General features: G+C 35.1%; 1 protein-coding gene across 5 annotated transcripts in view; it reads right to left on the reverse strand.

Annotated features, from left to right (window-relative positions):
• The window catches only part of LOC124364141 (protein sneaky), a 35951-nt gene that overhangs the window by 4087 nt on the left and 18715 nt on the right, over positions 1-13149 (reverse strand). The window contains exons 10-14 of one of the 5 annotated variants that reach the window (XM_046819376.1): positions 10962-11160; positions 9400-9526; positions 6121-6237; positions 4730-4779; positions 2172-2285 (exon numbers count right to left, since the gene is read on the reverse strand). In XM_046819376.1, coding sequence (XP_046675332.1) covers positions 2172-2285; positions 4730-4779; positions 6121-6237; positions 9400-9526; positions 10962-11160 — 607 coding nt within the window. Of the gene's footprint in view, positions 1-2171; positions 2286-4729; positions 4873-6120; positions 6238-9399; positions 9527-10961; positions 11161-13149 lie in introns of all 5 variants that reach the window. The other 4 variants (XM_046819374.1, XM_046819379.1, XM_046819378.1 and 1 more) reach the window with 4 other exon arrangements.

Here is a 13149-nt window from a genome sequence, read left to right on the forward strand (position 1 = left end):
TCCAAGCACCTTCAAAGATGTTGCAAACTCATTCTGATTTTTTTAGTTCAAAAGGTTCTATAATCCAAGCACCTTCAAAGATGTTGCAACCTCACTCTGATTTTTTAGTTTCAAAAGGTTCTATAATCCAAGCACCTTCATAGCTGTTGCAACCTCACTCTGATTTTTTAGTTCAAAAGGTTCTACAATCCAAGCACCTTAAAGCTGTTGCAAACTCACTCTGGTTTTTTAGTGCAAAAGGTTCTATAATCCAGCACCTTCAAAGCTGTTGCAAACTCATTCTGATTTTTTTAGTTCAAAAGGTTCTATAATCCAAGCACCTTTCAAAGATGTTGCAACCTCACTCTGATTTTTTAGTTCAAAAGGTTCTATAATCCAAGCACCTTCAAAGCTGTTGCAAACTCATTCTGATTTTTTTAGTTCAAAAGGTTCTATAATCCAAGCACCTTCAAAGATGTTGCAACCTCACTCTGATTTTTTTTAGTTCAAAAGGGTTCTATAATCCAAGCACCGTCAATTCTGTTGCAATCTCTTTCTGATTTTTTTAGTTCAAAAGGTTCTATAATCCAAGCACCGTCAATTCTGTTGCAATCTCACTCCTGATTTTTTAGTTCAAAAGGTTCTATAATCCAAGCACCTTAAAGCTGTTGCAAACTCACTCTGATTTTTTTAGTTCAAAAGGGTTCTATAATCCAAGCACCTTAAAGCTGTTGCAAACTCACATCTGATTTTTTTAGTTCAAAAGGTTCTATAATCCAAGCACCTTCAAAGATGTTGCAAACTCACTCTGATTTTTTAGTTCAAAAGGTTCTATAATCCAAGCACCTTCAAAGATGTTGCAAACTCACTCTGATTTTTTAGTTCAAAAGGTTCTATAATCCAAGCATCTTAAAGCTGTTGCAAACTCACTCTGATTTTTTAGTTCAAAAGGTTCTATAATCCAAGCACCTTCAAAAGATGTTGCAACCTCACTCTGATTTTTTAGTTCAAAAGGTTCTATAATCCAAGCACCTTCAAAGATGTTGCAACCTCACACTGATTTTTTAGTTCAAAAAGGTTCTATAATCCAAGCACCTTCATTAGCTGTTGCAACCTCACTCTGATTTTTTTTAGTTCAAAAGGTTCTATAATCCAAGCCCTTAAAGCTGTTGCAAACTCACTCTGATTTTTTTAGTGCAAAAGGTTCTATAATCCAAGCTCCTTCAAAGATGTTGCAAACTCATTCTGATTTTTTTAGTTCAAAAGGTTCTATAATCCAAGCACCTTCAAAGATGTTGCAACCTTCACTCTGATTTTTTAGTTCAAAAGGTTCTATAATCCAAGCACCTTCATAGCTGTTGCAACCTCACTCTGATTTTTTAGTTCAAAGGTTCTACAATCCAAGCACCTTAAAGCTGTTGCAAACTCACTCTGGTTTTTTTAGTGCAAAAGGTTCTATAATCCAAGCACCTTCAAAGCTGTTGCAAACTCATTCTGATTTTTTTAGTTCAAAAGGTTCTATAATCCTCAAGCACCTTCAAAGATGTTGCAACCTCACTCTGATTTTTTTAGTTCAAAAGGTTCTATAATCCAAGCACCGTCAATTCTGTTGCAATCTCACTCTGATTATGTACTTTCAGAAGGTTCTAATAATTCAGGTACCCCCAAAAGATTTCCAGCGATCCATTACGAAATCTGGTATGCGTAAGGCAATCGACAAAGTATTTCTTTCATGAACAAGAATTCCATTCACCAGCTCCACTAAGGCTTATCTACCCTTAGCACTGCTTCATCACTTCCTTCCCTAATGGATTTGTTGGGGCAAGTTTAGAGTAACGGATGCATTCTGAGAATACATTTTCTGTGAGTGCAGTTTTACAATTTACGTTTGACTAATGAAGAACACAGTAGATAAGTTACGTCGATATTCGAAGTGACTGGGACATCGATAATGCCCGCGATTTATCTATTTCCATTTTCACTATTCTGCATGTCTTTCCACTGTTGAAAACTATTTTTCCATATCAGAAATTTAATTCCTAATATTAAAAAATTAATTGGTGTTACCGTTTAACCACACTATTTCCACACTAATTGTATTACAATAATGAATTGCCTACCAACTCTGTGCATTTACCAACTAATTACATACAACTGCAACTGCAAAGAGAGTGTAAAACTGAAGAACATACCGAAAGACCAACGTTACCAGCCCTTTCAGCCAACTCTTTTATATTTCTGTGTATAAGCTGCGCTCTTTCGTCCAAGATCTTCTTGTACAGAAATGCAATCCTGTTTTTTTCTTGCTAGACAAAAAAATCACTTATGATTAGTTTTAAATTACGTCCTATTATTAATATATACGCAATTTATTGGTATTTGATGTACATACTGTAATACACTCTATAGCACTATTTGAGCTGAAGCGTATGATGGAATATATACCGATTATATCCCTTACGACTATACAAACTCCCAAAGCCACCCCCCGTAACCCGTACTACCTGCATAATGTGGTCCACTGGTAACATAGCATAAGTAGTGAATCAAATTATTCTATAAAACATTCTATTTGCAAGAAAAATATGAAAACGAGTCATAATACATCATAAATAGCAAATACCATTGGCTGAGCGTAAGCGAAGCCTGTAATATAACTAAAATTGTTGTATCAAATATTATTCACACCACATAAAGGTTAAAGTCATTATGTATTTTAAATCTGACAGGATATGCTAAACTTTTGTGCACACAAGAATTTCTCGCCATATACTACAAATCTCGTCGATTAAATTCACTATACATTTCAAATTATGTAAAACACTTAGATAATAGTTCATTATTACTCTCTTCCCACACTCTATATATTACATTGGAAAATATAGATCGTTAATAATATTGGAGTGTTTATTAAAAATAAGGCAAGATTACGCAACACGTGGTGGACGTAGCTAGCGAGGGGGTTCAAGGGGCCGGACCCCCCCCAAATTTTAAATTTTTCAACGACATTTTTAGTAAGCGATTATTATTATTTAATAATTTAGTATTACTGACATGTACTGCTGAAAGATCGCCTCAGCAAAGAAACGGGTCAAGAACGTTTTAAGGGACAAAATGGGGCCTTACTATTTGTACACTAGAGGAAAATATCTGTGGTCTGAACTCCCCCAAAAATTGTTCCTGGCTACGTTCTTGCATAGAGCATCATAGAACTCATTCTTGTCCATGTAGAAATAAACATTCATGCAAAATTCAAAGTAGTGTACAAATGAAATATTTCTCGTGATACATTGTCACTCAATTATTCACAGTTTTGTTTAGTAAGGTAGATTTAAGTTCCGGAAAGCTAGCGATATTATTTCTACGAAGGGGTGCATACAAGTCAAACGTTGTCCCCAACTTTTAACATAGACTCCAGCCTATTATATTTCTTTTGTTCTATGAATGAAAGTGCCCAGTTGTTAAAATATCATATGAATGTGCCCAGTTTGTGTAAAATTTTATTTATTCTACTATTTTGTTATGTATCCATCATGGTATTCACAAGACTAATGTAAAGATATTCAATAACGCTCATCTTTAGGTGTATTAACGATCCTATTTCAACCGCATATTGTGTGTTATGTTACTGCAAATGTTGCCAATGTCGCAGTGTCGCGGGTACAAGGTTATCGTAAGATAACCGAATCAAGCAACGTCGAGCGTGGCTGCTGCTTGGATGGTTGACCGCTGAGCGAACCTGTCCTTGCAAGCAGCCCGCCTGCCCGGCCATTGGTGGTGGTTGGAAGTAACCTTTAAAAGCCGTTGGTCCACAGGTTGTGTCAGAGACAGCTTCTTAGCCCTAACTCTTCTTGGTATAATAAAACATTCGTCACTTTTACCCTGTAAAGTATCCCAGCCAGTCCTGGCTTCAATTTACTAATATGCTTTTCTTTTTAAATTGAGTTTTTTTAATAATTACTTTTTTAATTAATGCAAGGGAAAGAAAAATTTTTTACTTCTATATTGCAGAGGATTTAATAACCCCCGTCTTCAGGAAGTTTTAAAATAAGTTAAAACTGTTTTGCAAATTTAGAATCATCTGCTATTTTCTATTTAAGACCAATGAACGTTAAGCGTTGAATAGCATCACTAAGTAGGCTGACACAATTTCTCTTTTGCCTGTCGGAGGGATGTAAAAATGTCTTTTCTGTTCGTCTGTCAGACCGGGTGTCCCAAAAGTCCAACCCCCCTTCTAACTTTTGAACGGAATTAAACAAACCAATATACTTTGGGGGTAGTTATTTATAATGGCAAATGATTATTTTTGCGCTAAATGAGAACTTACCCCTCAACCCGAAATCGGGGGTTAGGGGTCAAGTAAAAATTTTTAAATGCAAACCCCCATCAAATGACACTTCATTTTAAAGGTTTTTATAAAAGAAGAACAATGCCACAGACTAGAGGTCTCTATCTCAATCCAGTACAAGTTAGAAGGGGGGGGGGGGTGGGACTTTTGGGTCACCCGGTATAATAAATCTATCCCAGAAAAATATTTCCTGAGGACGAAATAAGCTTAAAGTTCAGCGAAGCCTGTAGTGCGACGATTGGTGTGACATATTCCTAATTGTTTTAATACAACGAAAATTCCCACTTTTCCAGTGAATACTAATTTCGGTTTTGGGACCATTACGGTAGTTTCTCTCAGACGTGTGAGGAATTAAGTAAAATGAAGCTAAGGAAATAACAATAAGGAAACAACTCGACTTACTTCTCTGTAATAAAATGCACAAATGGCTCGCCTTAGTCTCCTGATATATCCTACACAAAACTCCATACAGTACAGACAAAATATGAACCCAAAAATCTGAATATATGTTGTGACCGACATGTACTTTGGGTACGGGAGACATTCTGGAACATAGACATGTTAATCAACAATTGTACTAAAATCAAAATATATGTTGTGACCGACATGTACTTTGGGTACGGGAGACATTCTGGAACATAAACATGTTAATCAACAATTGTACTAAAATCAAAATATATGTTTGAATCTTGACAAGAACCAAGAACTTTATTGTACAAGAGGCTTATATAAGATACTATTAATACTATGATAAATTAAAAGTAACAGATAATAATGACACATAAAGTAGCTATGGTGAATGTAATAAATAAATGTGAACGTTGAGTTTATATCCAGTTCTCCTTCCTCTTAGTGCACTCTCTGAAATATGACGCTGTTAAAGACTTGACTTCTGGAATCTGGAGTCATGTTCGTCTGAAGAGCTCAAAATGAACTCTTGACATCCTTTTGGCACCATAAATAAATAGACAACAAAATATAGTGTAACCTAGTGTAATCTAGGTGAAGAGGTATTCTCATTGTCTCATCGAGTGCATAATTGAGTTAATAAACTCTTAGAGATACACCATAGCGTTACGTTATGTGTAGAAATCGTGACAGGTCCTCTTCTTAAGGTTTGAGCAGAATCTCAGACAAACCCCCCCCCCTCTCTCTCACCCCTCTTCTCCTCTCCCTCCCCCTCTCCCTCTATTAAAATTTTGACAACGATGGATTGGAAATGTGTACTGAATTTCGGGTACTTGCCATCGTTATAGTTACTTAAGGAACTGCCTATCCTTTCTTAAAAAAAAAAAAATAATTAAAAAGACAACCTCACTCACAACGCTAAAACATCGTTTCAATAATTAGCTTGGCAAGACTAGCAAATAATTGATTCAGAGTTTTAACCGGATACGAACAAAATAATGTATGACCATTTAAGAAATGGTCCATTCGACCATTTATAAAAATTTTCGACATTTTTAAAAATCGCTATTTTTTGTGAATTTTGATACTCTCTTCCCAGCCTTTGATCCACCTAAGACCATCCCTTTGGCCTTACGAGTGCTAAACAAGGCTTCCAATCGGTGATATCTGTCCATTTTGTTACCTCCAACATTTTAGATCGCGATATGCCTACGATGGAGGGTATTAATTCAGCCCTTGCCTCTACGTCAGCTATTTGTATAATTGTGTGAACCTATCCAGAAACGCTTTCCGGACAACTATTTAAATTAGAAAAACATAATATAACGCAACGCTTAGACAGAATAACTGAACAAATGTTTAACGTTTAATGTTGTGATACGTACGTCTGTTGGACACCTCTTGTTTGAGTGCTTTGGTGAAGTCAAATGGCTTTATGATGGATCGCACTATTGAAGCGATAAAACCCACGCCTATCACCTCTATTCTGAAAGAGTGTTGTCCTGAAAAACACGCAAACAAATTAAACGTGATATGTTGTCACGTACATGGTTATAAATATCTTTTTGTTTTTTGTCTTTATTTTTGTTCTCTTAGAAGCTTAGTCAAGAAGCTTATAAATTGCACTTAGTCCTGTGAGAACCTTAGCGCTCCTTCCGGATTGACAGGATATTCAGAATGAATAAGGGGCCGTCCCCTATCGAGATCCATGAGGAAGAATTAGGCCACTAATCTCAAAGTCATGTCTCCCCGGAAGAAGGGGAGGCCAGCTCTGAACCAGCCTCTCCAGTCAAAGCAGGCAGGGGGTTCCACTCCGTTGTCGAGGCTAGCAAGAACCTCTGATATTTAGGGAACAAACCCCTCCAACTCCAACAGTCATATCCCGCAGTAGACTAGATCTATCGAATTACCCATGAACCCCAGAATCTCGACATTTGCGGTTAGTGATGTGGCGCTCCTAGACACCCACAAGGTTGCCCAGATTTAAGTGACACATCGATCTTTGCTGCACCCAGTGTATGTTCAACTCTTCAAACCAGAAGTGATCCTTGATGGGTTATAATAAAAGAATTATTAGTGAGCTTAAATCTATATCAAATAAAACACGCGACGTTCTCGTGTCGGAGGTTTCAGTCTGGACATGTGGCAACAAGAACCTTTGCGCTACTGGCTGCCTAGTGAAAAATATATCCTTCAATTTTTCGTGGTGGTAGGAAGTTTCGTGTTATCATTTTGGTGGTGTTTATGATTTTGTCTGTTATAGATTTAATTAATATACAACACAATTTGACAGTGTTGTGTTTAAATGGAAAGAATACTTCAGGACATCTCGCTTTCCAGCCCTGCAAATCAGAATTCACAGTGATGCCTTGTTTTAGAGCCTTTGCTCTCCAATTATTGGTCTGATCTGTGGCTCTCGACGTAATCCATAAAGTAGGACAAAGTTCGTATGAGCGAAGCTAAGGTTTATTATAAAGTAAGGATAATGCCATAGAAGCCGGATTTCATCATAGTAGAGTAACATGAGTAAACATAATGTTGCTCATGTTTTAGGAAAAGGGAGCAAAGCCAAGGTTTATTATAAAGTAGGATAATGCCATAGAAGCCGGATCTCATCATAGTAGAGTAACATGAGTAAACATAATGTTGATCGTATATTAGGACAATGGGAGCAAATCGAATGTTAATAATTCTATAATAGGATATATTAGGTGAATCCAAGGTTAGCCATGGAGTAGATTAATGCGAATAAAGTTAATTTTAATCATAAAGTTAGATGATGTGCGGTACGTATTAAGATTCATCATAATAATAACTTATTTATTCCTTTTCAGTAAAACATATTTTGTACATTTAGCATTGACATTAGGAATTATAGCTAATCACTTATCCAGTAGCGTGATTAGCTAATCTAATATAAAATACACAGTAAAAAGATTAATTTGGCCAGCTCGTAACAAAACCAGCGCCTTTTGTGTACTCAGTATACATTACGTACAAACAATATGAAATATACTACAATACTATAATATTAATTAAAAAAAAAACAAAAAAGAAAAAATATTTACAATTTCAACAAGTATTAAAAGAACCATAGACAATTTGACAAGCCAATAATACTTCATAAAAAACCTACTATGATCATGTACAGAAATAATAATTACTAAAAGTCATGACATAAACAATGAATTCCGTAAATTTTATGACAATTTAAATCTAATTTTAATTAGTAACGGTTCGTAAATAAAACGTAATATCATTTTTTACTGTATATCAGGGTGAGGCCGATCATCTAGTAGCCTTCTTATTAAAGTCAGGATTAACCAAGTAGTAGGACATACGAGCAAAGTCAAGGCTAATCGTCTAGTAGGATGATACATACGAACTAAATCAAGGTTAATCATGAAACAGAATTACGCTAATGAATCCAAGGTTAATATTGTATTAGAATTATGCTCACCCCGAACAAAGCCAAGGTGAATCATACGGTAAGATGATGCGGCCGAATCTTAGGATTAATCAAATAATAGGATGATACAGTAAAGTCAAGACTAATCATTTAGTAGGATGACACTTGTGCATTAAGTCATATCATGAAATAGGATGACGCGAATAAATCAAAAGTTAATCAAGCAGTAGTAGGATGATCCTCAGTCAGTCGTGAGACGATGTATGACAAAATTAACTAAATTTAAATTTTCATAAAGTATATGAAAATATATATATATATATAATATATATATATATATAATATATATATATATATATATATATATATATATATATATATATATATATATAAATCAGAAATATCAAAGTCAAGAAATATGAAATATATATATATATATTCATATATTTATGAATACTTGTCTGTATGTACTTTATAGAAATTTGACCGGTTGTTATGAAAATTGTTATGTATTTGTATTTTTACACGTAGAAGGTTTATATATGCTATGCCCATTTATGCAACACCACCAGGCGGCGCTGCGAAATATAAAAGTTATCAAGGCGCCTGCACATTATAAACTGCAATTACGAGTCAGTTATGTGTATTAAATAGCCAAACACTATTTGAAGGCGCTGTTTTGATTGTCTTGAAAATAAATTTCTGGTTGAACTTAAAACTTGAGTGTTAGACCACTTTATAAGTACATGTGCGTGTACAATGCCTATAAGCATTCTCCACAGAATGCATTTTTGACAGATTTTCTTTATCCTGGCAAGCAAGGTAAACTCTACAGAAATATTATTCATTTGAACCAGAAGTGCTCATACATGGTCAAGACTTCCGAAAAGCGTGCAAAGCCGCGGAAAACAGCTAGTATTTTATAAAAAAACAATCGCTTTTTTTCTTGAGTATAAATCGAGTTGTGACTTCAGCACGTTGTCTCGCTCGAACCCAACAAACATTACAAATTTTCGGTGTTCTTACTTAAGTAATATGGTAAAAAGAATGGAGGAGAAACCTTTAATCAGTGTAAGGATTTTTAATACAGCTAACTGTGAAGTTGATATTGCATTTTCTGGATTGCATTAAAGTTAAAAATACCAGTTGAATTGTTTTCATACAATTTGGAACACTATTTATTTGCAAGGTCAATAAAAAGAATCCTCAATGTTTCTATAGACTACGTTTGAAATAGCATGTTGTCTCAACTTACCACTCTCCTTATAAGAGAACTGCAAATTTTTGTTTATCCAGGTCAACCCTAATGCCAACACTGCGTCTAGCGTCAATGCGAGAATACTGAACAGGAAAAGGAACATAAAAGCGTAGAAGTTTTTTCCCTGCAACCAAATGCTGAAATCATCTGTGTTGTTTAAAATGCAGTAGGTCTTATCCAGAAATGCCTTATCTAACATGTCTTTGTCTCAGTGACTGAATTTATAAATTTGTAGATAAATGTAAAGAGTGCATAATAGTTATTCTGTAGTTATATTGTGATTTATATAACTAAGTGACAAGGACGTAGCCAGTGAGGGGGTGCAAAGGGCCCTGACCCCTACCCCTAATTTTAAAAGTTATTGGGCCATCAATCTCATCATAGACAACATATTAGTATTGGTTTTAACTGTATTTGTGGCCAAATTCATGTACAGGTCAAATCACAAATTTAACAAAAGATTCTAAAGCCTCTCATTCAACTCAATTTTACGTCTATTCAGTATCATCCCTTAGGTTTTTCCTCATCACTGCTGGTCCATTACATCTATAACACTGAACATGTTTAAGGCTACACAGAATTGCTATTGATTCATTACTCGATATTTCGATTTTTCTTCTTTTTTTGTTTTTCTGTTATCAATCAAAATAAATCTTTTGTGCCTAAAGTTTTGTATTTATAACTCATGTCTGAAGAAGGTAGCCAGCGAGAGGGTCTAAGAGGTCCACAACCCCTTCCAAACTTTTAATTTGTTTAACTACTTTTTTATTAAACTATTATTATTATCTATTATTATTACAATAACTCAGTATTACTGATTTCTACTGCTGAAAGATCGTTCTCAACAAAGAAATGGGCCTTACTCTCTGTCTACTACGGGTAAATATCAGTTGTCTGGACCCCCCAAAAAGTTTTCCTGGCTACGTTTTTGCTAAGTGATATTATATTATAATTTAAATTCATATTGATTGAATCAGACTATTTAATTGTCAAGTCTGTAAAGAACTATAAATTATACTCATAAGCTATTCTTAGACTAAAGAACCGAAATAGCGTTGCAACCGAAATTCTGGAATACTCGGACATACAAAAGACCCCCCCCCCCCCACGTGGCAACTCAGAGTACATATCGTACTTCAGTATCATGGACCGAAGTGGTGGTTTCCTGAACTCCACCGAAGTAACCCACTGGCAGAACGAGTACACACAACCCACCACCACCAGGAGAGGTCTTTAACTTAAAGGAATCTTAAGGCCATTTTTGATCAATCATCAGAACACTTCTTTAGTAACTTTACAAATGGTTAGTCTCCCTTTCCCTCTCCCTTTCCCTCTCCTTCTCCCTCTCTTTCCCTTTCCCTCTCCATCTTCATCTCCCTCTTCATCTTCCTCTCCCTCTCCCGTAAGTTAGTTATCCATCAAAGATTTTTATCTCCACTTTTACTAATAAACCTTTAAGAAAATTTCAAGTTATGTTTTTACTTCCTCTTTGTTACTCCTGTATTGCACCCGATTATTTAATTATTTATCCATGTTTCTCCTCAATGAAATATACTCACCCATTCCTCGTCTATCTCTACTTGTTGAAGGAACGGTGAGTACGGATCGACCGTTTCTGATCGTTCCAGCTTCATCAGCGGAAGAACGGTTTTCTTCCCTTCCAAGTGCCTCTGAGCGTCTAACGTACGGAACTGAGCTGTGATGTAGTTGTTGTCGTGAGCCGGTTCTTGGACAAACTTATCGTGGTAGCTCTGAGCACTGAAACAAGGGTTGAAACAATTCAGTTCACGATCTTACTCACGAAGAACACATTAACCTTTAACTGCCACCCTGGTGTCGGTTCTGACCCCAAAAAGTGTTAGTAAAATAAAGACGCCTTATTTTACCGGGCGAAGTTAGAGCTAAGAAGCCCTTTCTGACACTTAACCAGAGGACCAACGGCTTAAAGGTGACTTCCCAATCACCACCAACGGCCGGGCAGGCGCGCTGCTTGCAAAGACAAGATCGCAAAGCTGATTATCTTGCGATAACCGCTGTGCCCACTACATAGTTCCATTAGCCAACTAAATCAACTAAATATATGCGCTCATTTTAGTGTCACATACCTTAATCTAGTTGAGTCGATATCATTTTACCTCAGTAAGTAGTCGCTAGATAGCAAATTTGTGGACTCGGCACTCCTTGAACTAGTGCGGTTTATTATCTAGAAACTGCTAGAGTCACATTTGACCCCACCATGGTATTGCGTTCTTTTTTAATCGCAACAGTTGTTTTATTCACTGGCTGCTACCCGTGGCTTCGAGCGCAATTAATTTTCAAAATCGAAGGCTTTATACTACTTATTCAAAACACTTACGATGTAATATGATGAAGTCCTACGAGTGTCTTCATACGTAAGTAGGCATACATCAGGTAGATAGCATTTAAGTATTCACGGTTAAGAGTGTAAAAGTTTAACCTGAGCCTTATATGATGTTTTGCACGTGTATAAGCATTTCTGGTTCTAATCAATTATATTTCCAACGTAACAGCTGAGTCTGTCTTGTTACCCTGAACAAGAAAATACGAATCCACAGGTCTCGGAAGCCTAGTTCGAACAAAAAGCATTTACCCTTTTTACTTACTTAAGATATTTCCAGTTCCATAGCAGATTTTGCCTTATTGTCTCGACGAAGAAACATATGCATACGTAGGACTGAGAAGCCTACTTCGGTTAAAAGATTAAAATTCATTTACAGTGTCACATTCTAGTTTGCCTTACTGCCCCGATCAAAAAACTGTATTCGAGATTTTCAAATAATCATAATCCGAAATCAAATAAATTTTTAACCACTTCGAAATGTCCAAATTTAAAAGTTAATTCAAATCCATTTGAAGTTTGAGGAATAACTCATTTTGGAATACAAATTGTTCCTTTAAATGTACTTAATTGACTAAAAGTTTCAATTTTTTCCATTAATTTATTAACAATTCTCTTACTTCAATTTTAGAAAATAAAAACTGTGTACAATTATCAATTAATCTAACATCGTTCCTGGACGTTTTTAACCATCTTGTTTTTTTAAACAATTCCAGAAATATAAAATTGAAATTTTTCATGAGCAAAAATTATCTCCAAAACCAATATCAGTTTTTAATTTGGTTCATTCAAATGTCATTTACTAATTAATTGGATAAACATGTTTAAATTCTGCCGTCTTAATATCGTATTACAGTAATAACAGTTTCAATAATGTACAAGAAATTAATTATTAATTTCACCATACTCTTTCTTTACATTTTGCAATTTTAACTACATATTTCAGTAAAATTTGCATAGGATAATCTTCACAATCTAATTCCAATCACTGAATCTTTAAATCCATTCAAAAATTCATCATAAACTCAAGTATTGATGTATTCAAATTACAGACATATAATTTTTGAATTGATAAATATATATTTTTGCTTCAATAAAATCAGAAGATAAATCTTGATACGGTATTTACAAGGTTAAACCAATTTAATTTATTGATGTATAATCTCATCATATCTTCAGATCATTCGTTTTTTTAATCATCCTAATGTTCTCTTTTTAAATATCTTCTGTGTTGCATTAAAAAAAATCTAAAGCGTTATAATTTCTCGCCGTTTCTGTTTATAAAAAAATTCAAATCTAGATTTTAAAATTGATTTTTTGATTAAATTCATATATTTTTTTACATTTGCTTGAGTTTAGTTTTAATAGATGAATCACTCTGCCTTGCG

The sequence above is a fragment of the Homalodisca vitripennis genome, chromosome 6 (assembly GCF_021130785.1).
Source record: "Homalodisca vitripennis isolate AUS2020 chromosome 6, UT_GWSS_2.1, whole genome shotgun sequence".
NCBI classification, from domain to species: domain Eukaryota; kingdom Metazoa; phylum Arthropoda; class Insecta; order Hemiptera; family Cicadellidae; genus Homalodisca; species Homalodisca vitripennis.